We start from the raw sequence: 26,482 nt of genomic DNA, 5'->3' as shown, positions 1-26,482 counted from the left end.
CTTGGAGCTAAAGGCCACAGAGGGATGCTGCCATTGACCCAGAGACCCCCAGAGACCCAGAACTAGAAGAGGAGGGCTCAGGCACACGGCCCTGCCCACGCCTCCTCCAGAGAGGCTAATGCTGACAATATCAAGTAAGTCTGTTGTTACAAACTGCCTAATCTTGGTGTCTCTCCAAAAGCCACAGGCAGCTTACGCTGAGGGCCAGGGCCACGTCTTCCCTCCTTTTCGTGGTTGCTACCACGCCAACCTTGTGGTGACACAATCACATGGCTCACTTCTGCAGTCTGCCAGACGGACACACACACAGTTCCCAATCTCTCCTCGCCCCTCCGGTCACCTCCAGCCCTTGCTCTTACTCCTTGTTACCTCCACCTCCACTCGGGGAAAACACAGGGACAGCGTCAGGCATGCATGTGCAGTTCAGCATGCAGACTGCTTCCCCCAAGAGCCAACAGGAGAGTAGAATGGCATGTCCAGCGGGCAGGCGCTGTGGAGAGACCACTGGCCCAAGCAGGAAGGAGTAAGAAGGCCCCACAGTGGAGGAATCATAGGAGGAGGAGGAAGGCTGTGTTCAGTCCCCTGGATGTGGCCTTAGGAATAGACCAGCATATCAGGGCTTGGCTAGGGGCAACACAGAGCAAAGGGGCTCAGCGCACTTCCTGCCCAGACACGGCAGAGTGATGTCCTTCCTGGAAGGGCAGATGCTGACCTGCCCAGACACGCCTCTCCCGGCCATGGCACCACGCTCCTGCCCGGACACGCCCCTCCCGGCCATGGCACCACACCCCTGCCCGGACACGCCCCTCCCGGCCATGGGCACCACACTCCTGGCTGTGCACGGCCAAGGCCGCAGCCTCCTCACACCACCGGACATAGGCCGGCAAAGTCCACAGAAGCCAAAGTGGCTAAAACACTGACCCTGTCCTCACACAACTTGACAGAGGGAAGGCCCAGAGTCTTGACAAGCTCGGTTTCTTATAGAAGATTTTATGACTTAAAAAGGCTCTGCAATACTGTTCTCATTGTACATTACAAACTTGCAGTTGGATCAGAGGAAACGGCTCCGAGAGAAACGTGGACAGACCTGAGTCTGATGGACAGATGGGCCCCCGGGGCTCCTCCTGCCTTTGTGGACAGGGAGCTACTATGCCAGAGACATCCAACAGCAGCCCAAGACCTTGAAGCGCATGGCTAGCTCAGCTCAAACACTGAGGTTCAAACTGTCCACTGGAACGGAGTACAGCTTGGTGGTAGAACACTTGCCTAGCATGCATGAGGTCCTAACTCAAGACTGGAAAAAAAAAAAAGGCAATCTGGCTATAAATTAGGTACTATAAAGTAGCTGGGTACCAGTCTTCCTAACTATTTGGAAGGCAGAGAACAAAAGGATAGAAGTTCAAGGCCAGTTTGGGAAGAAAGTGTGAGACCTCTTCTCAACATGGAGTTGCGTAGAGATAAGCACCCATCCTCCTCGCTATGGGAGAAGCTGAGATCAGGACACTGCAGCCAGAATGGGACGCTGAGGTCACCCCCATGGAAGATGCTGGCATTCACCCCAGCCGTGACAGAAAGCAGAGATCAGGCAGACTGCAGTCCGAGTATTTCGGGAAGTAAACCTTCTCTGACAAATCACCAGTGAACAAGGTGGTCAAGAGTACAGCGTGTCCTGCAGGAACCCATGGACAGATGGCAAAGTGGTGTCAGGGAGGGCCCGGTCCCCAGGGCCACACAAGCAGGTGCAGCTCGGGCTCCTCACCCCTCATCCACAGGGCCAGCAGACACAGGGAAGCCCATGACCACCACAGCTACTGAGCTCCAGTACTGGGAGGGGAAATGGCGCAGCTGAGCACAAGGGGCTGGAGGCAGGTGCTGGCGCTTGGCATGGGTGGCTCTCAGTGGCCTGGTCCCACGGCCTCCCCATCCCCAAGTGCTGCACACTTAGTCCCACAAGCTGCCTTTGACAGAACCATCCGCAGAGCAGTATACAAAGACCCACTTCAACAACTCAAGACGCAGTGGCTCTAGCCGGCCTGCCCGAGGCCTCGGTGGCCATCGTCCACCCCAGCCCTCCTCATTCAACCCAGAGCTGCCGCCAACCTCCTCTGCCCGCTGTGCCTCGGCGTGCTTGTCCAGGTAGGTGCCCTCCAGCACGGAGCCCACGATGGTCAGCCCCTTGCCAGCCTTCAGCTGAGAGGTGAAGGAGAGCAGGCGGGGGTGCTTCACGCACTGCTCCGCATCCAGGTTCAGCATGACCAGCACCTGGGGCCTGACAGGGACACCACAGGGGCAATGTTTAGGAGAGTCAGGCCTGGCGTCTGAGGCTCCCGCCCCTCCGCCCCCGCCCAGGCAGCCCAGGAGAGGCAGGGCCCAGCCGCCCCACACCTCGGCACAGGACGCCAAGGCCTGCTGCCTGACAACGATTTCATGGCCAGACCAGGCCCCAGGAGGCTGAGGGCAGAAGACCTTGGCCCCGGCCCTGTCCCGCCAGGGGGCTGTGCCTGAACACCCACCTCCAGTTCTTGGTGTGCGGAGGGCCATGCTCTACCCGCAGCAGGGCATAGCGGGCAGCATTCAACGACAGGCCCCTGATGCCATCACCCCACTCCTTCTCTGCGCTGTGAGAGAGGGAGGAAGTGTTACCACGGAGCCCAGCAGCACACAGGAAGGAGCGTCAGATAGGACATCCAGAGGTTTCTGCAGACCCGAGATAGCGGTGGCTCCTCCTGCAGAGGACTGACCACCAGGGCCACTGTGGGCAGACGGGCAATTCAGGCAAAAGACTTGGTACTGGGAAAAGTCGTAACTTCAGACAGAGCTGGCCAGAGACCAGACCTCCCAGCAGGGAGTGGCCAGCCCTCCAGGCACGTACCAAGGGATTGCTGGGAGTGCCCCCACCCACCAGGGAACTGTGCAGAGGGGGCTTCTGCTCCAGGACAAGCAGGCTGGGTCCTCCAGGAATGTAAACATCAAGCAGCCCAGGCCATGAAGGTGGGCTCGGGGACAGGAAGCACAAGAGCCAGTCAGCCAACCTTGATGTGAAGGTACCAAGCCAGGCAGGTCTCAAGCACGCGGATAGGGGCCGGATAGCCACATGGAGGCAGGGTGGGCAGGCCACAGGGGACAAGAGCTACGGGGAGGGGGAGGGGGAGTGCGGGGAGAGGGCAGGTGCCATTCGGACGGTGACCATGAGCAGCAGGGTGGCTGTGGGGGCCAGGGCTTCCTCAGAGGTCCGACACAGCCCTTGTACACACCACTCCTGCCCAGCACTTCTCCCTGCAGAGCTGCCAAAGCACAGACTAACAGCCACACATGCTGCATGCAGATGTAGGCGCCCGTGTTAATAAAGGTTGGAGTCTGTGGCTTGTCTGTGTCTCAGCTCTCAGGCTGCAAATCCAAAATCCAAGCGGGGGGGGGGGGGGGGGGGGGGGGGGAGGGGAGGGTGGCGGGGAAGGGGAGAGGCTGACCTCACCGAGGGCAGAAGGAAACAGAGACCTTGAAGCCTGACCACATGACCCCAAGGAAGCCCCATCAGTGCTCCCCAGATCAGGCCCAGGCAGGCCCCACGGGAGGGAGCTCCCTGGCCTGGTTGCCAGGTGGCGCAGCCTGCCTTCCTGAGTGCACGCCCCCTGCCGGCCACTCACCCTCGGTACTCGATGTACTTGTAGATGCAGCCAGCAATGAGCATGGCGAAGAGGGCGTAGTACCAGGAGCAGATGAACATGAGAGCCAGGCACAGGCTCATGCCGAGGAACGACAGGGTCCTGCGGGACACGCGGCTCAGACTCCGGCCCGCAGGGCCCTCAGCCCGCACCTACCACGGCCTCGGCCTCGCGAACGCCACTTCTGTCCTTGTGACAATCGTCCTTCAACACCTGGAGATCCGCCTGACTCCTGCCAGTGGGGCTTGCGCCCACTCATCCCTGAGACCTGAGACCTGTGGGGCCTGGGACCAGTGCCCTGCCATGGGAGCTGCAGCTCCAGCGGTGCTAGACACCGCTCCACACCCACACGCTCTCTGTGGCGTGTGAAACACAGAGCAGGCGGCGTCTGCCCACAGATGCCTAGATGTCTGAGGACGAACCACAGGCCTACTTGGCACTCGGGGCCAGGAACAGATTTACAGCGGACCTCACTGGTCAGCCTGGGGCTTGGGGCTCAGCAACAGCTGATTTACAGCAGACCTCACTGGTCAGCCTGGGGCTTGGGGCTCAGCAACAGCTGGTATCCTGAGTCCCCCCCACACCTGACGGCCAGTACCAGGCGGTCTTACCAGTGATAGTACTTGAAGCGTGGACGCCAGTTGGGTGTGCGCAGGAGAGTCTGCACTGCACAGGCCAGGTTCACGAACATGTAGCACATGAGGAAGAACCTGAGCAGGAGGGGCCCCGTGAGACCCACGTGAGGCCAGCACATCACACAGAGACCTCACCTGGGGCCCCGCCACGCCCGCTCCACACGGAGCCCCCTCCCTGCCCACGCCTCCTGCCCACGCCTCCCTGCCCACGCCTCCTGCCCACGCCTCCTTGCCCACGCCTCCCTGCCCACGCCTCCCTGCCCACGCCTCCTGCCCACGCCTCCTTGCCCACGCCCGCTCCACACAGAGCCCCCTCTCTGCCCACACCTCCCTGCCCACGCCTCCCTGCCCACGCCTCCCTGCCCACGCCTCCTGCCCACACCTCCCTGCCCACACCTCCCTGCCCACGCCCGCTCCACACGGAGCCCCCTCCCTGCCCACGCCTCCCTACCCACACCCGCTCCACACGGAGCCCCCCTCCCTGCCCACGCCTCCCTGCCCACGCCTCCCTGCCCACGCCTCCCTGCCCACGCCTCCCTGCCCACGCCCGCTCCACACGGAGCCCCCTCCCTGCCCACGCCTCCTGCCCACGCCTCCCTGCCCACGCCCGCTCCACACGGAGCCCCCTCCCTGCCCACACCTCCCTGCCCACGCCTCCTGCCCACGCCTCCCTGCCCACGCCTCCTGCCCACGCCTCCCTGCCCACGCCTCCTGCCCACGCCTCCCTGCCCACGCCCGCTCCACACGGAGCCCCCTCCCTGCCCACGCCTCCTGCCCACGCCTCCCTGCCCACGCCTCCCTGCCCACGCCTCCCTGCCCACGCCTCCCTGCCCACGCCTCCCTGCCCACACCTCCCTGCCCACGCCTCCCTGCCCACGCCTCCCTGCCCACGCCTCCTTGCCCACGCCCGCTCCACACAGAGCCCCCTCCCTGCCCACACCTCCCTGCCCACGCCTCCCTGCCCACACCTCCCTGCCCACACCTCCCTGCCCACGCCCGCTCCACACGGAACCCCCCTCCCTGCCCACGCCTCCCTGCCCACACCCGCTCCACACGGAACCCCCCTCCCTGCCCACACCTTCCTGCCCACACCTCCCTGCCCACGCCTCCCTGCCCACACCCGCTCCACACGGAGCCCTCCTCCCTGCCCACACCTTCCTGCCCACACCCGCTCCACACGGAGCCCCCTCCACACCACTGTGCCCCTCCATAGGGCTTCCCTGTCCCTCCAGACTAGCTTCTCCCAGAAGACCCAGGTCAGGTCCTGGGCCTGCCACCACGGCCACGTGCTACGGACAGCTACAGCCCCAGTGTGAGGACACACCAGCTCCACCTGCTAAGTGACCGACCACCTGGCCTGCAAGGCCTGCTCTGCGGCTCTGTGTGTTCACTGGTTCCAAAGAGGAAGTGAGGGCCCCAGAGGGAAGGCCCCGGAGGGAGGATGGCGGCCCTGTCCCCCCCCACACACACCCCGGCCACTCACATGGACAGGATGGGGGCCACAGCATCCAGGGAGGCGATGAGGATGCCGATCTCACAGATGAGCGCCGTGAGCAGAAGCGCCCACGTAGGCTCCCCGTTGGCCTTCCCGTGGCCGAACACCTGCAGGGTGAAGGGAAGCGGGAGGCCGGGCAGCAGAGGGGAGCTGCCTGGCCACTCCTGCCCAGAAAAGTCTTCTAGAGATGTGAGACAAGAGCCGGGCGCCGTGGCTCCCGCTGTCAGCCCAGCCACTCAGGGGCTGAGATCTGAGGACCCCGGTTCAAAGCCAGCCCCGGCAGGAAAGCCCATGAGGCTCCGATCTCCAATAAACCACCAGAAAACCGGAAGCGGCGCTGTGGCTCAAGCAGAGCGGTAGAGCGCTCGCCTTGAGCTGAAGAGCTCAGGGACAGCGCCCAGGCCCAGAGCTCAAGCCCCACGACCAAAACACAAGTGAGACAAGCAGACACATCTCATCACAGACTCGCACACAGACAGCACCGGGACGAAAACCCAAGAAGGAGGAAGACAGCTCGGGAACCAGCGCTGCGGCACCTGGGTCTGAAGCAGAGAAAATGAGTCTCTGCTATTTAAGCATCTGGCCTGCTGCACTATTAGAGCAGCCAAGGAACCCCTGTGCACGTCAGCCACCCCAGGTACGGTCCACAAACAGGAAGCTGGGTCAAGGGCCCCTTGTTTACAGGCTACAAACCACATGGACAGCAGGGCCACCTCTGCCCATAGCTCAGCTCAGTGGCCCACATAGAAGTAGCTGCCAGGAAGTACAGGAACAAAAAACATGGATCCTGCATCTATACCTGAAGGCCCTCATCTGGGACACAGCCCGGCCAGGCCCTCACACACCCGCCCTCACACACCTGCCTGGGCCCTCACACACCTGCCTGGGCCCTCACACACCTGCCTGGGCCCTCACACACCCGCCTGGGCCTACCCATCCCCCATCCCCGCTCCCCCTCCCCAACACGTGGCTCAGGCCAGCCCAGGCCCTCACACACCTGCCTGGGCCTACCCATCCCCCATCCCCTGCTCCTCCCCAACACGTGCCTGGGCCTACCCATCCCCCATCCCCGCTCCCCCTCCCCAACACGTGGCTCAGGCCAGCCCAGGCCCTCACACACCCGCCTGGGCCTACCCATCCCCCATCCCCGCTCCCCCTCCCCAACACGTGCCTGGGCCTACCATCCCCCATCCCCGCTCCCCCTCCCCAACACGTGGCTCAGGCCAGCCCAGGCCCTCACACACCCGCCTGGGCCTACCCATCCCCCATCCCCGCTCCCCCTCCCCAACACGTGGCTCAGGCCCTCACATACTCTGGGTCTCCTCATTCATCTCAGCTGAGATATAAAAATAAGAAAAAAAAAATCAAGACCCATGGAGGAGGGTCATGGGAAGGCAGATAACAACAGCAATCAAGCCGGCAGAAGACGGGCAGCAAGGTGGGGAGAGGGCCGAAGGCTCCATTACAAGATCACAGGGCACATCCCCGAACGGGGTGGGGTGAGGCCTCCAAGGTCACAAAAGCATGTCTTTGTTTCTATATTCAATGAATACAGAATCAAGTCACTGTTTCTGGATGTTTCTGGAATATACAGGACAGTACTGACAACTGGTTTTCCTTAGAGATTGCCATAAACACAGGCTGTGCTTTATCAGCAGCAACAGCTGCTGTTTCAGAGCGACCTGTACATAGGGTCTTGAGCACTGAAACAGAACGTTTTTACTGAGCCCCGTCCCTCCAAACCCAGTAACAGGAAAGTACACCATAACCTGCCACTACAGCCTTAGGTAATCTCTGAGCTGTCAACAACCCAAAGGACACAGGAGACTATAAGTTCCACCTAAACGCTAGGCAAGTGTGAATGCATCTGTGAGCAAAGTGGATTGCTTACAAGTTCCTGCTGGGGCTGGTGGCTAGGCCCTTGATTGTTCTATCAAGACTGTACTAGCTACTGCAGAAAGAACAGAGGAGCAGCTTTGGGGCCAGGAAGTATTTTTAAAATGTAAGGTTTTCTCTTAACTGGTTTTTCCAAGATGGAATTAAAGCACACCTTAGAAGACACTGGTCAGGTGGATCAAGAAATAGCAGAAGGTGCAGGTATGTTTTGAGATTACTGGTGTACTGTTCATCTTATTTTAGTCTTTTAACGGTGACCTTATATAAATACATCTTACCCTATACAAATTAGCCAATCCGAGCGATTGTGAATGTGAGCTTGGCCAATCTGAGTGGAGGGGTGTGGCCACGTGCATTAGGCAGCGGAAGCCGGCCTGATTTGTGTGCATGCCTGCCAGCTTTCCGGCTGATGGTGCATTCTTCTGCAGAAGTTAGTTTTGCCTTGCTGAGACAATTCTTTATTTTTGTGTCTATCATTGTGACTCCACTGGGTCTTGAAGAGCTTATTTATAACAAAACAAAGCAACAAGTCTCCCTCAAAACCCAATGACCCTACCACAGAGAACTTGAGGAGAGGAAGACACTTTAAACAACAAATTCAACAGCCTCTTCAGTAAATGGTGCTGGCAAAATTGGTTAACTACTTGTAGAAAACTAAAGCTAGATCCTTATATAGCACCCTGCACCAGAATCAACTCCAAATGGATCAAAGACCTCAGAGTCAAAGCAGACAGTCTGAAAACATTACAGGGTAGAATAGGAGAAACCCTAGATCTCCTTGGCACAGGCCAAAATTTTCTTAATAGAGACCCAAAAACATAAGAAATCAAAGAAAGGTTGGACAAATGGGATTACATGAAATCGCAGAGCTTCTGCATGGCAAAGGACATAGCTCCCAAGATCAATAGAAAGCCCACAGATTGGGAGAAGATCTTCACTAGCCATACAACAGACAAGGGTCTCATATCTAAAATATACCTGAACTTAAAAAATTAAATCTCCCAAAAACAAATCTTCAAAGAAACAACTGCCCAATAAATAAGTGGGCTAAAGACTTAAAGAGAAAGTTCTCTGAAGAGGAAAGAAGGATGGCCAATAGACACATGAAGAAATGCTCAACCTCTCTAGCCATAAAAGAAATGCAAATTAAAACAACACTGAGATACCACCTCACCCCAGTTAGAATGGCTATAATCAAGAACTCTAATAACAACAGATGCTGGAGGAGATGCGGACAGAAGGGAACCTTACTGCATTGTTAGTGGGAGTGTAAACTTGTTCAACCACTTTGGAAAGCAGTATGGAGGTTCCTCAAAAGACTTCACATAGAGCTCCCCTATGACCCAGCAATCCCGCTTTTGGGCATTTACCCAAATGATCACAAACAAGACCACACTACAGCTACCAGCAGGACTATGTTTATTGCAGCATTATTTACCATAGCTAAGACATGGAACCAACCCAGATGCCCTTCAGTAGATGAATGGATCAAGAAAATGTGGTATATATATATATATATATATATATATATATATATATACACACAATGGAATTCTATGCCTCCATCAGAAAAAATGACATTGCCCCATTTGTTAGGAAGTGAAAGACTTGGAAAAAATTATATTAAGTGAAGTAAGCCAGGCCCAAAGAAACATAGGTCCCATGGTATCCCTTATTTGCAATAACTAGTATATGTCTGAGTCAAGCAGAAAAGGTCAGATAAGTTGATGTTAGGGGAATGAACCCCAAGGTAAGTATTCAAATGTTTTTTTTTTCCTTTCATGCAATTGTTTCTATCATATTTATAAGATGATTTCTTTGTTGCTTTGTATGTCCCTCCCCCACAGTATAACCCCTGCTATCACTGTATTTGATGTTGGTATAATTTGTGGAGGGGAAGGGAAAAACAAATTGTTTAACTAGGGATACAGGTAGATCCATTGCAACAATGAGATGTACAAGTCATTATGTCGAAAAACGAACTTAACAACTTTGGTGTGGAGTGGGAGGAGGTCCAGGAGGGGGGGAGGGGAGGAGTATGGGAAGGGATGGGAAAGGGAAACAACGAGGAGGCAACAATGCTTGATAGGAAATGTACTCGCTATCTTGCCCATGTAATTGTAACCCCTCTGTACGATATTCTCACAATAAAAAAAAAAAAAAAAAAATTCAAAAAGACAATGCTGGGGCTGGGAAGGTAGCTCAGTGGTAGAGCGCTTGCCTTGCATGCCTGAGGCCCTGGGTTCGATTCCTCAGCACCACATAAGCAAAAAGAAAAAAAAGCCGGAAGTGGCGCTGTGGCTCAAGTGGTAGAGCACTAGCCTTGAGATGAAGAGCTGAGGGACAGCGCCCAGGCCCAGAGTACAGGCCCCACGACCGGACCCCTCCCCCCCCCCAAAAAAAAGACAATGCTAAAATGATCAATGAAAATTAAAGTGATGAATTCAAATGGATACAAACCCACAACTGAGCTCAAAGAGAATTCAGCTGAATGAAACACAGACAAGGCAGAGTACAAAAGAGAATTCAATAAAGATATAAAAAAAAATTTAATCAAATTTGTTAAATCTTGAAAATGAAGAGCTCAATAACAAAAACTAAATCTTGAAGATGAAGAGCTTACTAACAAAATTAGAAACACAAAGTCCTAGCTAGTACAAAGAAGAAGCTAGGGCTGGGAAGGTGGCTCAGTGGTAGAGCGCTTGCCTTGCATGCATGAGGCCCTGGGTTCGATTCCTCAGCACCACATAAGCAAAAAGAAAAAAAGCCAGAAGTGGTGCTGTGGCTCAAGTGGTAGAGTGCTAGCCTTGAGCTGAAGAGCTGAGGGACAGCGCCCAGGCCCAGAGTTCAGGCCCCCGACTGAACCCAAAAAAGAAAGAAAGAAAGAAAGAAGAAGCTAAAAATAGGGTATCAGAATAAAAACAGAAGAATTAGATCAAAGACATTAATAAATCACTAAAATGATACTATTTGAATTTACAAGACACCATTAAAAGACCAAAGTGACAAATCACGAGCACAGGAGAGATATAAATGGAAAGCATCAAAAACCTACTCAACAAAATTATGGCAGAATTCTTCTCCAGCTTTGAGAACGATGGACCCTCAGAAGTGAATGAGGCTTACAGGACCCAAAATGGGCACAAGTAGTACCCCTGGTCGGACTGCAGGTAAAGCAGAAAGCACACAGAACCAAGGAAGTCTGGCCGCGAGGACAGTGTCTGTCAGAGCAGAGCGCTCACCTGCAGGAAGGGGACGATGCCATCGCGGGCAATGGCCTGCAGGAGGCGAGGAGCTCCCGTCAGACTCTGCAGTCCCGCGCCACAGGTGGAGAAGAAGGAGCCGATGACAATGACCCAGGGGGAGGGCCAGGCCAGCATGCCAATGACCAGGTTTCCCTGCAGGGCCTCCCCAAACCTGCGGGTGGGGAGGCAGAGTCAGCCCTTCCTTTGTTCCCATTGCAAATCCCTGAGCCTCGGGAAGGGGAAGCGGAGGGGACAGGACCAGAGGCGATGCCTGACCATCAGCGTGGTCAACACCCTGTGAGAGGGCTTCGACGTGGCCCTGACCCCACAGAAAGCCCAGCCTAGCCCAGAGTGTGAAGGCAGCATATCCATGGGTCTCGGGGCCCCGGACCCACAAAGCCAAGCTTCTGGTGGAAAGGACTCCTCTACTACCATAAAAGCTCTACAGTGCCCTCCCTGCCCCTGCCCCCATCAGGCATCGGCTTTGCTTTGACCAGTCCCCCAGGCTCAGGACGAGGGGAGACACCTGATCCCCTCGGTCAGGCAGAGGGCAGCCTGATCCCAGAGCTATCAGCCAAGTCTTGGGGTGATTTTAATTCCAAAGGTGAACGCATCCTCAGGAAAAAGATGGCCCTGAGTACACAGCCCAGCCAGCGGCAACTCTGCACATACTTGTCTCGCAACACCACTCCTTCGATACAGGCCCCAAAGAGCACTATGCAGGAGAGATCTGCAGTGTGGGTCAAGGAGCAGTCCGTCCTGGGAGGGAGGGACAGCATGGGAACACTGCAGGGTGGACACAGGGGTCCCATCCTCTAGCTGTGCCTGGCCCGCACTGCGCTGGACTTCCCACCCCACCGCCTGTCTCCTGTCGTCAGGGGTCCTGGGACACACTTTGTCAACCCCATGTCCTCAGAGCGCCGTCCGACATCTCCACCATCTCCAATGGCTGCAGCAGAGCCTTAGGCAACCAGAGGGGGTGTGGCCTGTGGCATGACCCTCGGGGGTCAGTAGGAGCAGCTCGCTGAGAAACACAAGGCCTCCTGAAATCTCAGCTTCATAAAAGAGACTGCGGCTAGTGTCTGCCACACACTCTGTCACGCTGTCCGTCAACTCAGGTGTGGTGCGTGACATACCATTGTACGCCCAACCCCAAAGGGCCTGAGTGGTGCCAGGCTCTGCTGCTACGTCACACGCTAGCAGCCCCGGCGTGGGGAAGGCCCCAGGAAGACCTCACAGGCTGAGGGAGGCCCAGCCCTCCAGCGCACGCTCCCTTCAAGGATACAAATAAAAGAGGTGGTCACGATGGCCAGGATGGTGCCTGTGGGGATGGACTTCTGGGCATCCTTGAGGTCCCCAGAGCGGTTGGATCCTGCCATGATACCTGCAGAGCAGACGGGAGAAGCCACAGTGCATGCTGCACCGCTAGCCCCATCCTGGAGCCGAGGAGACAGACAGAGACAGAGCTGGGCAAACACCAGAGATCGGGCAAAACGGACACACGGACGGAAAAGAGACGGGACGAGACAGACACACAGACAGAGGGCAGATGGAGAAGAGATGGTGTAAGACTGACACGGGGCGCAGACGGAGAAGAGGCAGGACCAGTCAGACACACAGACCGAGGGCACGGACGGAAAAGAGACGGAACAAGACGGACACACAGTCCACGGGCACAGACAGAGAAGAGATGGGATGAGACAGACACAGACCGAGGGGACAGACGGAGGCTGGGGAGAAGGCTCACCTGTCACAGAGGGGAAGTAGATGCCGACCAGCAAGGTGAAGTGCGTCATGATGTCGGTGAGGACGTACGGCAGCCCGCTGGGCCGGCCGTCCTCAGGCACCGGCACAGAGGGGACGCCCTTCTTCTCCACAAAGGCCCCCTTGTCTGAGTAGGTGCCCCAGAGGTTATCTGTGGGGAGAACAGGCCATGCTGGAAGCTTCCTCAAGGGATCCTGAAATCTTCTATCCCAGCCATGTGGCTTGCTCTTCCCCCGAGGCTCAGAGGAGGCCTGCCTGGGGAGAGCGGCATGTGGGAACCTCGGTGTGAGCTCTGGCACTGAGGGACCTCATGCACTGCAGCCACCGTGTCCCGGAGTCCACAGTGCAGGCCCCGGACAGCCTCACACAGCCACAGAGGACAGGCCCTGGGCCACCCCCGCCAGACCCGCTGCAGCCTCACACAGCCACAGAGGACAGGCCCTGGGCCACCCCCGCCAGACCTGGTGCAGCCTCACACAACCACCGAGGGGACAGGCCCTGAGCCACCCCCGCCAGACCCGGTGCAGCCTCACACAGCCACAGAGGACAGGCCCTGGGCCACCCCCGCCAGACCCAGTGCAGCCTCACACGGCCACAGATGTGGTTCGGGCCTGAACAGGCGACCCAACACCTCCTCCCATTTACTGCCCTTCAGCTTCCCACCTTCTCCACCCTTCCCGCCCCGTGGGGGCTCAGGTGCCTGACCCGGGGGACACCCAGTTCACAGCCAGGGGAACAAGCATGTGAGTCCTCTGAGAACGATCCCTTTTCCAAAAATGTCAGAGCAGAGGGAGGCGTGGGTGAGCAGGGCCAGCCCCCACCCAAGAGATCCTTTCCTGTTCACGTCCCCCGGACAGGTATGGCAGCACGGAAACAAACAGCTCTAACACTGCGGGCTGCCTGGGACCCTGGCCTCCCTAATTCAGGGGCACGGGGCAGGCAGGGCCCACCAGGCTGGTTGGCAGTGCCGGTAAGGGAGCCCAGCCTTAGGCCTGGCCGGTCAGGAGCCCAGGCCTTCGCCAGGCAGGAGGCAAGGCCCTGGGAGAGGCCGCAGACACAGCTCCCACGAGGAGAGCACCCAGCCCTCGCCAGCACTCACCCAGGAAGACGCCACTGGCCACGCCGGGGATGCCCTGCACCTGGGTGACGTTGTTCTGTACAAAATACTCGTCACAGACGGCGCTGGAGCCGGAGCCATTGCAGAAGAGGCCCCAGAGCGCGGTGGTCACCGTCCCGTTGCTGACCGCCTCCACCTTGGCACAGACGTCGAAGCTGCGTCGCGACAGCGTGCGGTTCCCCAGCAGGCAGACCCTGCGGAGGGGCGTGGCCCACCTCAGCAGCCCAGGGGCGTGGAGCCACCCGCACCCAGGGCCAGCGCCATGCAGGCCCTGCAGCTTCAGGAACCAGCGCCCACCGCAGCCCGCAGCCTCCTCCGCTATCCCATAGCTCGCTCAGCAAGAAGGGGTGGAAGCCCCAGTGGGAGTGCAGACAGTGAGATCCAGACTCGGTTAGACTTAGCCTGTGCCCAGCCACAGCGCTGCCCAGCCCTCAGCCCTGCCCAGTCCTACCTATCCCTCAGCCCTGCCCAGCCACAGCCCTGCCCAGCCCACAGCCCTGCCCAGCCACCGCCTGCCCAGCCCCACAGCTCTATGCAGCCCTGTCCAGCCCACAGCACCTGGCCAGCCCCACAGCTCTATGCAGCCCACAGCCTGCCCAGCCCACAGCACCTGGCCAGCCCCACAGCTCTATGCAGCCCACAGCCTGCCCAGCCCCACAGCTCTATGCAGCCCACAGCCCTGCCCAACCCCCAGCTCTATGCAGCCCTGTCCAGCCCACAGCACCTGGCCAGCCCCACAGCTCTATGCAGCCCACAGCCTGCCCAGCCCACAGCACCTGGCCAGCCCCACAGCTCTATGCAGCCCACAGCCTGCCCAGCCCACCCAGAGGGGTCCAGGCTCCTCTTTGGTCCCACTCGCTCACTGAGCAGCCGCCTCCTTCTCCACCACAAAACCCACTTGCGGAGCTTCTACGAGGATGCAGTGAGCTAAGACCAAGAAGGAGAGCGGGCCGCCCAGAGCTCAGCCGCCTGAGCCACAAGATGCGGGGCCTTCACTGGCCTCCCGTCCACACGGACGCACTCAGAAACCCCTCCATGGTCCACACCTCAGAGCTCCAGGAGGGAGCCCTGGAGAGGCCGGACCCTCGGGACACCCGAGCCCACCCTAGAGAGGGAGGGAGGGGAGGAGAGGAGAGGCAGCTCACGGGATGTCGGGTGGAGCGAAGGCCGTCTTGATGACACCAGCGTAGATGGCCAGGATGGACAGCACCACACAGGCCAGGAAGACCAGGGCCAGCTTGTTAACGTACTTCACCCCCACAAAGACCACCACGGCCATGAGCGCCAGGGTGCAGCTGCCGTAGACGCGCATGTTGTGTAGCATGGCCGCCGCATCACCACCGGCCATCTCTGCCTGGAAGATGGCTGCACTCGGGGAGATGTAAGTCTGCAGGACAAAATCAGCTTGGTCAGCTGGAGGACGCAGCGCCCTGGGGCCTGCATCCGGTCCCGGACACCTGCACGCTGCCCGATCAATCAAGCCAGGCCTGAGACCCCCGACAGCCGCGGTGAGCATCTCGGCGCACAACCAGACACTCACAGACACTCAGCATCACCGAAGGAGCCCCGGCCACAGTACCTGCAAGGAGGCCACTGCACACACACTCACCAAGAAGATCTCGATGGTGCCCAGGATGTACATGGCTCCTGCAAAGGTTGTACCCAAGTAGAAGCAGAGCCCAACAGCGCCTCCAAACTCAGGCCCCAGGGACCGGGAGATCATGTAGTAGGAGCCGCCGGCTACAAAGCAAGCCAGAGAAAAGCATATCAGGACAGACTTAGTGCAACCAATACTGTCCACCAACAGGAAGGGGAGCACTGTCTCTGTTTGTCTAGGGAAGAGGAGCACTGTCTGTGTGTCTAGGGAAGGGGAGCACTGTCTGTGTGTCTAGGGAAGGGGAGCACTGTCTGTCTAGGGAAGGGGAGCACTATGTGTGTGTGTCTAGGGAAGGGGAGCACTGTCTGTGTGTGTCTAGGGAAGGGGAGCACTGTCTGTGTGTCTAGGGAAGGGGAGCACTGTGTCTGTGTGTCTAGGGAAGGGGAGCACTGTCTGTGTGTCTAGGGAAGGGGAGCACTGTCTGTGTGTCTAGGGAAGGGGAGCACTGTCTGTGTGTCTAGGGAAGGGGAGCACTGTGTGTGTGTGTCTAGGGAAGGGGAGCACTGTCTGTGTGTGCCTAGGGAAGGGGAGCACTGTCTGTGTGTCTAGGGAAGGGGAGCACTGTCTGTGTGTCTAGGGAAGGGGAGCACTGTGTGTGTGTGTCTAGGGAAGGGGAGCACTGTCTGTGTGTCTAGGGAAGGGGAGCACTGTGTGTGTGTCTAGGGAAGGGGAGCACTGTCTGTGTGTCTAGGGAAGGGGAGCACTGTGTGTCTGTGTGTCTAGGGAAGGGGAGCACTGTCTGTGTGTCTCGGGGAAGAGCTCTCTGTAAAGTGAAGTCTCAGCCCATCCTCAAACACCACTCAGAAAGTGCTTGCGTATGTCTGTGGCTAGCTCTTGGGAGCGAAGGCTGAGGCTGGAGAACAGCAGGGTCAAGGCCAGCCTGAGCTACATAAGGACACCTTGACTCAAAAATAGAAGGCAGGCAATCCTTCTAACCCACCCGTGAGCCCCGGCCTCCCACTGTGGGGAGCGGCCGGTGCCTCTCATGAAAATGTCACACAGAGAAGGCACGTCTGCAGAGCTCTGCAGACACACTGGACCAACACTAGGAATCTGCCACCATTTTCAAAAACAGGTGGAGGAGAACGGCAGTTGTTTTGCAGCCGTCTGGAATGTCGTCCTGGGACAGACGCATGCTCACAGCCACCGTCAGCTGAGCTGACCCTGGGCTGGGACTCAAGCAGTGTACCCCCTTCCTGAAAGCCAACCATAAGACTGGACCCTGGCTGCTGCATGTCGAACAGCCTTCCAAGCAGGTAGAACATGAACCCCCAGCCGGCAGAGCCAACAGGACGCCCTGCACAGACAGACAGGGCTCCCTGCACAGACAGACAGGCACCCTGCACAGACAGAGAGACGCCCTGCACAGACAGACAGACGCCCTGCACAGACAGACAGGGCTCCCTCTCTCTGGGGACTCAACATGCGTGTGACTAGGGGTTCGAGAGAGCTCTGCACAGAGTTCCAAAGAAAGAGGACAGCAATTTGGGACTCATGGTGCACAGCAGCACGGGCTGCATCCACACCCAGGACACAGGGAGCCAGGGAGCAGAGCCAGACTTGAGCGCACTCAACCCAGCAGCATGCTGACTGCCTTGCGGAGGCGAGTGTGTCATCTGTGCAACGCCACGCTCATCAAGCTAAAGAGCATTGGCTTCACCTTTGCTAGGGGTACAGAGTCCACAGACCCGGGCTACAGCCCCAAGTGGGCCCCTTAGCCTCCTCCCCACAGGACCCCAGCTCTTCAGCAGGTGAGGGCTCCATGCTGGGGTCAGCTCTGGTTCTAAGGCTCAAGTGCCCGTGAGTGCCAGAGACTGAGATGGAGACCCAGAGCTGGTGCCCACATGTCCAGCCCACACCAGCCCCGTCTCCACAGCCCCCCCCTCCACAGCCCCCCCTCCACAGCCCTCCCCTCTCCACAGCCCCCCTCCACAGCCCTCCCCCTCCACAGCCCTCCCCTCTCCACAGCCCTCCCCTCTCCACAGCCCCCTCCACAGCCCTCCCCCCTCCACAGCCCCCCCTCCACAGCCCTCCCCTCTCTACAGCCCTCCCCCCTCCACAGCCCTGCCCTCCACAGCCCTCCCCCCATAGCCCTCCCCTCTCCACAGCCCTCCCCTCTCCACAGCCCTCCCCTCTCCACAGCTCTCCCCCCTCCACAGCCCTCCCCTCTCCACAGCCCTCCCCTCCACTGCCCTCCCCTCCACTGCCCTCCCCTCCACAGCCCTCCCCTCTCCACAGCCCTCCCCTCCACTGCCCTCCCCTCCACTGCCCTCCCCCCTCCACAGCCCTCCCCCTCCACAGCCCTCCCTCCTCCACAGCCCTCCCCTCCACTGCCCTCCCCTCCACTGCCCTCCCCTCCACAGCCCTCCCCTCTCCACAGTCCTCCCCTCCACTGCCCTCCCCCCTCCACAGCCCTCCCCTCTCCACAGCCCCTCTCCACCCTCACATGCCACCCCCGTCTCTCCACACACTGCAGGACCCGGTCTTGGAAATGACTGCACATGTACAGACCACAGAATGGTGGAAAAGTGGAGCGCTAGCCTGTGTCCACAGGACCAGGCATGGCCTCAACAGGAGCACCTTCCGGTCCTCCCCGGTCCCTGCTCCAGGACTACTGGGCAGCAAGCACCTTCCAGGCATTCAGCATGGGCTGCAACCACCACCACACAGGGCTGCCAACCTAGCCGGGAAAAGCCCAACACACCACTGCAGTGGCCCCAGCCCAGGCCCCAAACCGGGCACAGCCCCCGCCCCCCAGGGGTCATGTCCCACACAGCCCCGCCCCCCAGGGGTCATGTCCCACACAGCCCCGCCCTCCAGGGGTCATGTCCCACAAAGCCCCCGCCCTCCAGGGGTCATGTCCCCTGCACAGCCCTGCCCCCCAGGGGTCATGTCCCACACAGCCCCCGCCCTCCAGGGGTCATGTCCCACACAGCCCCGCCCTCCAGGGGTCATGTCCCACACAGCCCCCGCCCTCCAGGGGTCATGTCCCCTGCACAGCCCCGCCCTCCAGGGGTCATGTCCCCTGCACAGACCCCGCCCTCCAGGGGTCATGTCCCACACAGCCCCCGCCCTCCAGGGGTCATGTCCCCTGCACAGCCCAACCCTCCAGGGGTCATGTCCCCTGCACAGCCCCTGCCCCCCAGGGGTCATGTCCCCTGCACAGCCCAACCCTCCAGGGGTCATGTCCCACACAGCCCCCGCCCTCCAGGGGTCATGTCCCACACAGCCCCGCCCTCCAGGGGTCATGTCCCACACAGCCCCCGCCCCCCAGGGGTCATGTCCCACACAGCCCCCGCCCTCCAGGGGTCATGTTCCCTGCACAGCCCTGCCCTCCAGGGGTCATGTCCCACACAGCCCCTGCCCTCCAGGGGTCATGTCCCCTGCACAGCCCCGCCCTCCAGGGGTCATGTCCCCTGCACAGACCCCGCCCTCCAGGGGTCATGTCCCACACAGCCCCCGCCCTCCAGGGGTCATGTCCCCTGCACAGCCCAACCCTCCAGGGGTCATGTCCCACACAGCCCCTGCCCTCCAGGGGTCATGTCCCACACAGGCCCTGCCCTCCAGGGGTCATGTCCCACACAGCCCCCGCCCTCCAGGGGTCATGTCCCACACAGCCCCCGCCCTCCAGGGGTCATGTCCCCACACAGCCCCCGCCTTCCAGGGGTCATGTCCCCACACAGCCCTGCCCTCCAGGGGTCATGTCCCACACAGCCCCGCCCTCCAGGGGTCATGTCCCCTGCACAGCCCCCGCCCTCCAGGGGTCATGTCCCACACAGCCCCGCCCTCCAGGGGTCATGTCCCACACAGCCCCCGCCCTCCAGGGGTCATGTCCCCTGCACAGCCCCCGCCCTCCAGGGGTCATGTCCCACACAGCCCCGCCCTCCAGGGGTCATGTCCCACACAGCCCCCGCCCTCCAGGGGTCATGTCACTTGCACAGCCCCCGCCCCCCAGGGGTCATGTCCCCTGCACAGCCCTGCCCTCCAGGGGTCATGTCCCCTGCACAGCCCCGCCCTCCAGGGGTCATGTCCCACATAGCCCTGCCCTCCAGGGGTCATGTCCCCTGCACAAACCTGCCCTCCAGGGGTCATGTCCCCTGCACAGCCCCGCCCTCCAGGGGTCATGTCCCCTGCACAGCCCTGCCCTACAGGGGTCATGTCCCCTGCACAGCCCCCGCCCTTCAGGGGTCATGTCCCACACAGCCCTGCCCTCCAGGGGTCATGTCCCACACAGCCCCCGCCCTCCAGGGGTCATGTCCCCTGCACAGCCCAACCATCCAGGGGTCATGTCCCACACAGCCCCCGCCCCCCAGGGGTCATGTCCCCACACAGCCCCGCCCTCCAGGGGTCATGTCCCACACAGCCCCGCCCTCCAGGGGTCATGTCCCACAAGGCCCTGCCCTCTAGGGGTCATGTCCCCTGCACAGCCCTGCCCTCTAGGGGTCATGTCCCCTGCACAGCCCTGCCCTACAGGGGTCATGTCCCCTGCACAGCCCCCGCCCTCCAGGGGTCATGTCCCACACAGCCCTGCCCTCCAGGGGTCATGTCCCACACAGCCCCGCCCTCCAGGGGTCATGTCCCCTGCACAGCCCAACCCTCCAGGGGTCATGTCCCACACAGCCCCCGCCCCCCAGGGGTCATGTCCCCTGCACAGCCCTGCCCTCCAGGGGTCATGTCCCACACAGCCCTGCCCTCCAGGGGTCATGTCCCACACAGTCCCGCCCTCCAGGGGTCATGTCCCCTGCACAGCCCCCACCCTCCAGGGGTCATGTCCCACACAGCCCCCGCCCTCCAGGGGTCATATTCCCACACAGCACCTGCCTTCCAGGGGTCATGTCCCCACACAGCCCCTGCCCTCCAGGGGTCATGTCACTTGCACAGCCCCCGCCCCCCAGGGGTCATGTCCCCTGCACAGCCCCGCCCTCCAGGGGTCATGTCCCCTGCACAGCCCCGCCCTCCAGGGGTCATGTCCACACAGCCCCGCCCTCCAGGGGTCATGTACCCTGCACAGACCCCGCCCTCCAGGGGTCATGTCCCACACAGCCCCCGCCCTCCAGGGGTTATGTCCCTTGCACAGCCCCGCCCTCCAGGGGTCATGTCTCCTGCACAGCCCCCGCCCTCCAGGGGTCATGTCCCCTGCACAGCCCAACCCTCCAGGGGTCATGTCCCACACAGCCCCCGCCCCCCAGGGGTCATGTCCCCTGCACAGCCCTGCCCTCCAGGGGTCATGTCCCACACAGCCCCCGCCCCCCAGGGGTCATGTCCCACACAGCCCTGCCCTCCAGGGGTCATGTCCCACACAGCCCTGCCCTCCAGGGGTCATGTCCCACACAGCCCCGCCCTCCAGGGGTCATGTCCCCTGCACAGCCCCCACCCTCCAGGGGTCATGTCCCACACAGCCCCCGCCCTCCAGGGGTCATGTCCCCACACAGCCCCTGCCTTCCAGGGGTCATGTCCCACACAGCCCTGCCCTCCAGGGGTCATGTCCCACACAGCCCCCGCCCTCCAGGGGTCATGTTCCCTGCACAGCCCCCACCCTCCAGGGGTCATGTCCCCTGCACAGCCCCGTTCTCCAGGGGTCATGTCCACACAGCCCCGCCCTCCAGGTGTCATGTCCCCTGCACAGCCCCCACCCTCCAGGGGTCATGTCCCCTGCACAGCCCAACCCTCCAGGGGTCATGTCCCCTGCACAGCCCAACCCTCCAGGGGTCATGTCCCACACAGCCCCCGCCCTCCAGGGGTCATGTCCCCTGCACAGCCCTGCCCTCCAGGGGTCATGTCCTCTGCACAGCCCCGCCCTCCAGGGGTCATGTCCCCTACACAGCCCCGCCCTCCAGGGGTCATGTCCCCTGCACAGCCCAACCCTCCAGGGGTCATGTCCCACACAGCCCCCGCCCCCCAGGGGTCATGTCCCACACAGCCCCCGTCCCCCAGGGGTCATGTCCCACACAGCCCCCGCCCTCCAGGGGTCATGTCCCACACAGTCCCCGCCCCCCAGGGGTCACGGCTGGGCCCCAAACTAAGCACAGCCCTGGACTCCTGTGCAGAGGACAGAACAGCAGTTCTCAGGTGGTCAGGGCGGGCACACCGAGTACTGGCTCTGGAGAAGCCAGACCGGCAGGGCCCGCCCGGCTGCTCCTTGCAGAGGGGACAAGCCTCTCTGCCTCCCCTAGGCAAGGCAAGCGCCCTCCAGTGCCACTACTGGGTGAAGGTGCGGGCCACCGTCAGTGGTCAGCAGCCCCGCAGCTCACTCTAGGGCTGCCGGGCAGGGTCCTTACCTGGGACCACACCGTTGGTGGCAATGGCACTCATGGAGATGGCAGTCAGCATGGTCTGTAAAGAGAAAGGTGGCTCTTTAGGGAAGGCACGCCCTGAGGTGCGGGGGCCCGGTCACCGTCCAGGCCTGGCCGCAGCACAGCTGGGTGACCAGACCCCTCCGTACACCGGCATTCGGCCCTGTCCCCCTCAGGCCTCAACACTGGCCCCACATCCTGCAGGAAACCTCACCTTTCAGGCCCCACCGGGATCTGCCTGTGCCCAGGGGAATTCCAGCCAGGGGTATGACCCAGGAGGCACAGGAGGGCAAGCAAGCAGATCCAAGGGGCCCCTGTGGTTTCCACCTCCCACGGGGCGTGGCAGGCCTGCTCCAGCCACCAGCCCCTCGGGAACCTTGCAATAACCAGCCAAGGACAGGACAAGTGCCCTGGGGCAGACACACACCGAGGGACCAGATCACGGAAAGGCAGGTGGGCAGCGGGTGGGGGGCCGTCTTGGACAGTGGTACGGGGGTGACCAGCCAGAGGCCAGGCAGGGGGGCCGCCTGGGACAGTGGTATGGGGGGGGGGTGACCAGCCAGAGGCCAGGCAGGGGGGCCGCCTGGGACAGTGGTATGGGGGGGGGGGGTGACCAGCCAGAGGCCAGGCAGGGGGGCCGCCTGGGACAGTGGTATGGGGGGGGGTGACCAGCCAGAGGCCAGGCAGGGGGGCCGCCTGGGACAGTGGTCCAAAAGGCAGTCCTGTCAAGTTGCTCTGTTTGGATTCTTTCCAGAAAACAATCTGCAGTGGAAGATTCCAGAAAAGAATCTTCTATCTGTCCTTCTCAACACACTAGGAGACACCAAGGAAAGCAAGCTGCTGAAGAGCTGAGGCACAACAGGAAGTACAGCAACCGGGCTCAGGCCTGTCATCCTGGCTACTCACGAGGCTGAGGCCGGAGGATCCCAGTTCAAAGCCAGCCCGGGCAGAAAAGTTTATGAGACTCTGAACCACCGAAGAGCTGGAAGTGAAGCTGTGGCTCAGTGGTAGAGCACTGTCTTTGGAAAAAAAGAGCTCAGGGACAACACCCTGACCGAGTTCAAGCCAAGGACCGGCACACACACACCAAAAGAGATAAAGCAGACAGAATACAGAGGTAAGAAGGCCTCATGTTGCAGGCACATGGGAGGCCACCTGGGGACAGCTCTAGGTCTGGAGGACAAGTCTGACACTGGCTCTTTCTCTAACACCAGTGCTGCCTTGCTGTCCCTTGTCCACCTGCAGCAGGACCCCGCTGAGCAGCCAAAGTGGCCTCTGCCACCCCAGCCCGGTGCCAACCACAAAGCAGCCCACCAGCGGGATGCAGCTAGGAAAGGCCTCCGTGTCTGTGCGCGGCGGGCTGGGGGGAGCAGCCTCTCCCCCAGCCAACCAAGGTGTGTGAACAATGAGGCAGCGCAGAGCCCGCCCCGCCCCCGCAGCCATCGCGAAGACAGCACCTGGCGCTGCTGGAGGAAGGTCACAGGGCAGCAAGGGCAACTCACACAGGTGCAGCACATGGCCACGATGAGGAAGGACTCCAGGACGCCGGCCGCACCCACAATCCAGGTCAGGCGCAGGAAGAGGATCACACCCAGGATGTTCTGCAGGCAGGGCAGGTACACGCCAATGAAGGTGCCCATGCGCGGAGCCTGCGAGAGAGCAGGAGGTGTGGGACGGTCAGTCCCTCCGCTTGCAGCCCCGCAGAGCGAGACCCAGAGGTCCCGGGAACAGGGACCAGACAGAAGGACGGGGACCGGTGAAGACGCTGACCCATGACCGTGTCCCAGCAGGAACCCAGGTTCCAGGGCTCCAGAGCGAGATCTCAGCCACTCAGGGCTGTTTTGCTGCCCTCCCTGCTCCAAGCTAGCCAGCTCCGCTCTCCATTGGGGAGAGGGCTCTGCTGGGAAGTTCCAGAGGGCAAGACTGGATGTCAACTGCGCTCAGGAGGTGGCAAGCTGAGAAGACCTCTCCTGATTGCAGCCCCTGTGGTGAAGCTGGAGAGGATGGGAAGCCTGAGGGCAGTGGCTGGATCCTGGTGCCCAGAGAGCAGACACAACAACAGTATGCTGAGAATTCCACCAGGAAAGGGCAGGCTGCACACGGGCCACGCCCCTCACAGCCCAACCAGGTAGCAGACCTCGGAGTTGCGCTATCTGAATCTCAGGGGTTCCACAAGAAGCTAGCCAGTGTGTGGGGCGGGGTCTGAAGGCCTGGGCTTCCACCATGAGCCCCGCAGCCAGTATCACGCAGTTCTGAGCAGCCACACACCTCACACCCTTGGAACCACCCGGTCGGCATGCCACACTCTGGGGCAGAGAGCAAAGTCCTTCTAGACTCTGCAAGCTGGGCAGACAGAGAAAGGTCTTCGGGATTTCATAGAAGTGTAAGGTGTGTGTACAGTTTCTAAGCCAGAAATGATGTACAATGTCACCAATCAACCCCTACAAGTGGACCTGGGAGGCCTCCTGGTGTACACATGACCTGGGAAGCTCCCCATCTACATGTGACTTGGAAGGCCCTGGGTACACGTGACCTGGGAAGCCCCTGTGTACACATGATCTGGGAAGGCCCTGTGTACACGTGACCTGGGAAGCCCCTGTGTACATGTGACCTGGGAAGCCCCTGTGTACACATGACCTGGGAAGCCCCTGGGTACACGTGACCTTGGAAGTCCCTGGGTTCACGTGACCTGGGAAGGCCCCTGTGTACAGTGACCTGGAAAGGCCCTGTGTACACGTGACCTGGGAAGCCCCTGGGTACACGAGACCTGGGAAGCCCCTGTGTACACGTGACCTGGGAAGCCCCTGTGTACACGTGACCTGGGAAGCTCCTGTGTACACGTGATCTGGGAAGGCCCTGTGTACACGTGACCTGGGATGCCCCTGTGTACACGTGACCTGGGATGCTCCTGTGTACACATGACCTGGGAAGCCCCTGGGTACACGTGACCTCGGAAGTCCCTGTGTACAGTGACCTGGAAAGCCCCTGTGTACATGTGACCTGGGAAGCCCCTGTGTACACGTGACCTGGAAAGCCCCTGTGTACATGTGATCTGGGAAGTCCCCTGTGTACACGTGACCTGGGAAGTCCCCTGTGTACACATGACCTGGGAAGCCCCTGTGTACACGTAACCTGAAAAGGCCCTGTGTACATGTGGTCTGGGAAGTCCCCTGTGTACACGTGACCTGGGAAGCCCCTGTGTACACGTAACCTGGAAAGGCTCTGTGTACATGTGGTCTGGGAAGTCCCCTGTGTACATGGGACCTGGGAAGGCCTCGTGTACACGTGACCCTTGTGTACACGTGACCGTCGTGTACACGTGACTGCCTGCTCACCAGGGCCTAGCCTAAGATCCCAGCAGCCCTGGGAGGAAAACCTGGCGCTGGCTCTGTCCAGTCCCAGGGACCCTAGGTCATTCCTAAAGGGCTTGTCTACCCCCAGCCTCACAGCTCCCACTGAGAGCGAGCTCTGAAGGACCAAGCAGACCCAGGACCAGCGCAAACGGCAAAGTGCTGGCTGGGAAATCCTGTGCCTGCAGCTGGAAATGAGCTTATGTGTCAGAGGGGGTGGTGGGGACAGTCCTTCTATCCTGGGCATCACTGGCTCCCCCGTAGGCCAGCCAAGACCTGCTTACTCATGACTCACAAGATCTGGTTCCTCCACTAACTGAAATCTAGCTCAGAGCGCCAGTGCCACACCCCAGGAGCACAATGACCAAGGAAGTGTGGCCCTGGGGCCTGCTGGGGTGGGCCTAAGGCCCTGGGGCCTGCTGTGGTCCACTGTGCACTCCCCTTGGGGGAGGGTCATGACAGTGGGCTCTGTCCTGGGGTGGGGCAGGAGCAGGGTCAGCACTGCAGGCCTGGCCGGCAGTGCCCTGAGCAGGCCAGAGCTGAGCACAGGAACTGAGCAGACAAGCCACTAAAGCTCCAAAAGACAGACAGACAGACATGTGTGCCGTGGGCAGGGAAGGCTTAGCAGGTGCAGGGCCAGGGAAAGAATCTATTGGGCCGTCGCAGCACCCCGGCTCTGGCAGACCTCTAGCAGCACCGGAGCAGTGAACCCAGCACCAGACCTGCTCACTCCCCTGTGCGGCTCCCACTGCCAACCCTACCCCAGACGGTCAGCCAGGGAGATGGGGGGCAGCAGCATCCAGACATAACTCCAAGGAAGCCGCTGTGTGGTCTCTTCTGTGCCAGAAGACAGCCACGGCCACACTGGACCAGACGCCCTGTCGGCCCCAGCCCTGCCCCAGGACCAGGCCATGGGGCCCATCTCAAGGCATCTCCTAGGCCTTCTATCACAAGAGTCTCAAAACTAACCCTGAACATCCCGTAAGTCTCTTAGACACACAGAAGTGTTTGAACTTAGTATTGTGTTGTGCCGGTCCGGTGAGTTGAACTCAAGATCTGGGCACTGTCCCTGAGGACACGCTACCACTTGAGCCACAGCTCTATTTCCAGGTTTTTGGTCATTAATTGGAGATAAGAGTCTCATGGACTGTCCTTCCCAGGCTGGCTTTGAACTGCGATCCTCAGATCTCAGCCTCCTCAGTAGCTTCAATTATAGGGGTGAGCCACTGGCTCAAACTGCTAGCTCAAACATACAGCACTAACTGCTATGTTCACAGTAAAAACGTGCAGGGGTCAGCCACTTGGTAGCTTGACGTCCTGATGGCTGCACAGAGCCAGCGTCAGGCTGGACACTGCCACAGCAGCACC

At 60.3% G+C, this 26,482-nt stretch overlaps 1 protein-coding gene across 3 annotated transcripts in view; it reads right to left on the bottom strand.

Moving 5' to 3' along the window:
• Positions 1-26,482, bottom strand: part of Slc12a7 (solute carrier family 12 member 7) — a 128,362-nt gene that overhangs the window by 30,166 nt on the left and 71,714 nt on the right. For all 3 annotated transcript variants that reach the window (XM_042695176.1, XM_042695177.1, XM_042695178.1), the window contains exons 4-17: positions 23,267-23,413; positions 21,750-21,804; positions 15,424-15,554; positions 14,960-15,201; positions 13,797-14,008; positions 12,681-12,848; positions 12,219-12,317; positions 11,606-11,663; positions 10,931-11,105; positions 5,781-5,899; positions 4,274-4,372; positions 3,645-3,764; positions 2,514-2,618; positions 2,101-2,269 (exon numbers count right to left, since the gene is read on the bottom strand). In XM_042695176.1, the coding sequence (XP_042551110.1) occupies positions 2,101-2,269; positions 2,514-2,618; positions 3,645-3,764; positions 4,274-4,372; positions 5,781-5,899; positions 10,931-11,105; positions 11,606-11,663; positions 12,219-12,317; positions 12,681-12,848; positions 13,797-14,008; positions 14,960-15,201; positions 15,424-15,554; positions 21,750-21,804; positions 23,267-23,413 (1,899 nt within the window). The remainder of the gene's footprint in view (positions 1-2,100; positions 2,270-2,513; positions 2,619-3,644; positions 3,765-4,273; positions 4,373-5,780; positions 5,900-10,930; positions 11,106-11,605; positions 11,664-12,218; positions 12,318-12,680; positions 12,849-13,796; positions 14,009-14,959; positions 15,202-15,423; positions 15,555-21,749; positions 21,805-23,266; positions 23,414-26,482) is intronic.

The sequence above is a fragment of the Dipodomys spectabilis genome, unplaced genomic scaffold (assembly GCF_019054845.1).
Source record: "Dipodomys spectabilis isolate Male_0828 unplaced genomic scaffold, ASM1905484v1 ptg000179l, whole genome shotgun sequence".
Lineage (NCBI taxonomy): Eukaryota > Metazoa > Chordata > Mammalia > Rodentia > Heteromyidae > Dipodomys > Dipodomys spectabilis.
This window is presented reverse-complemented; position numbering and strand designations above follow the sequence as displayed.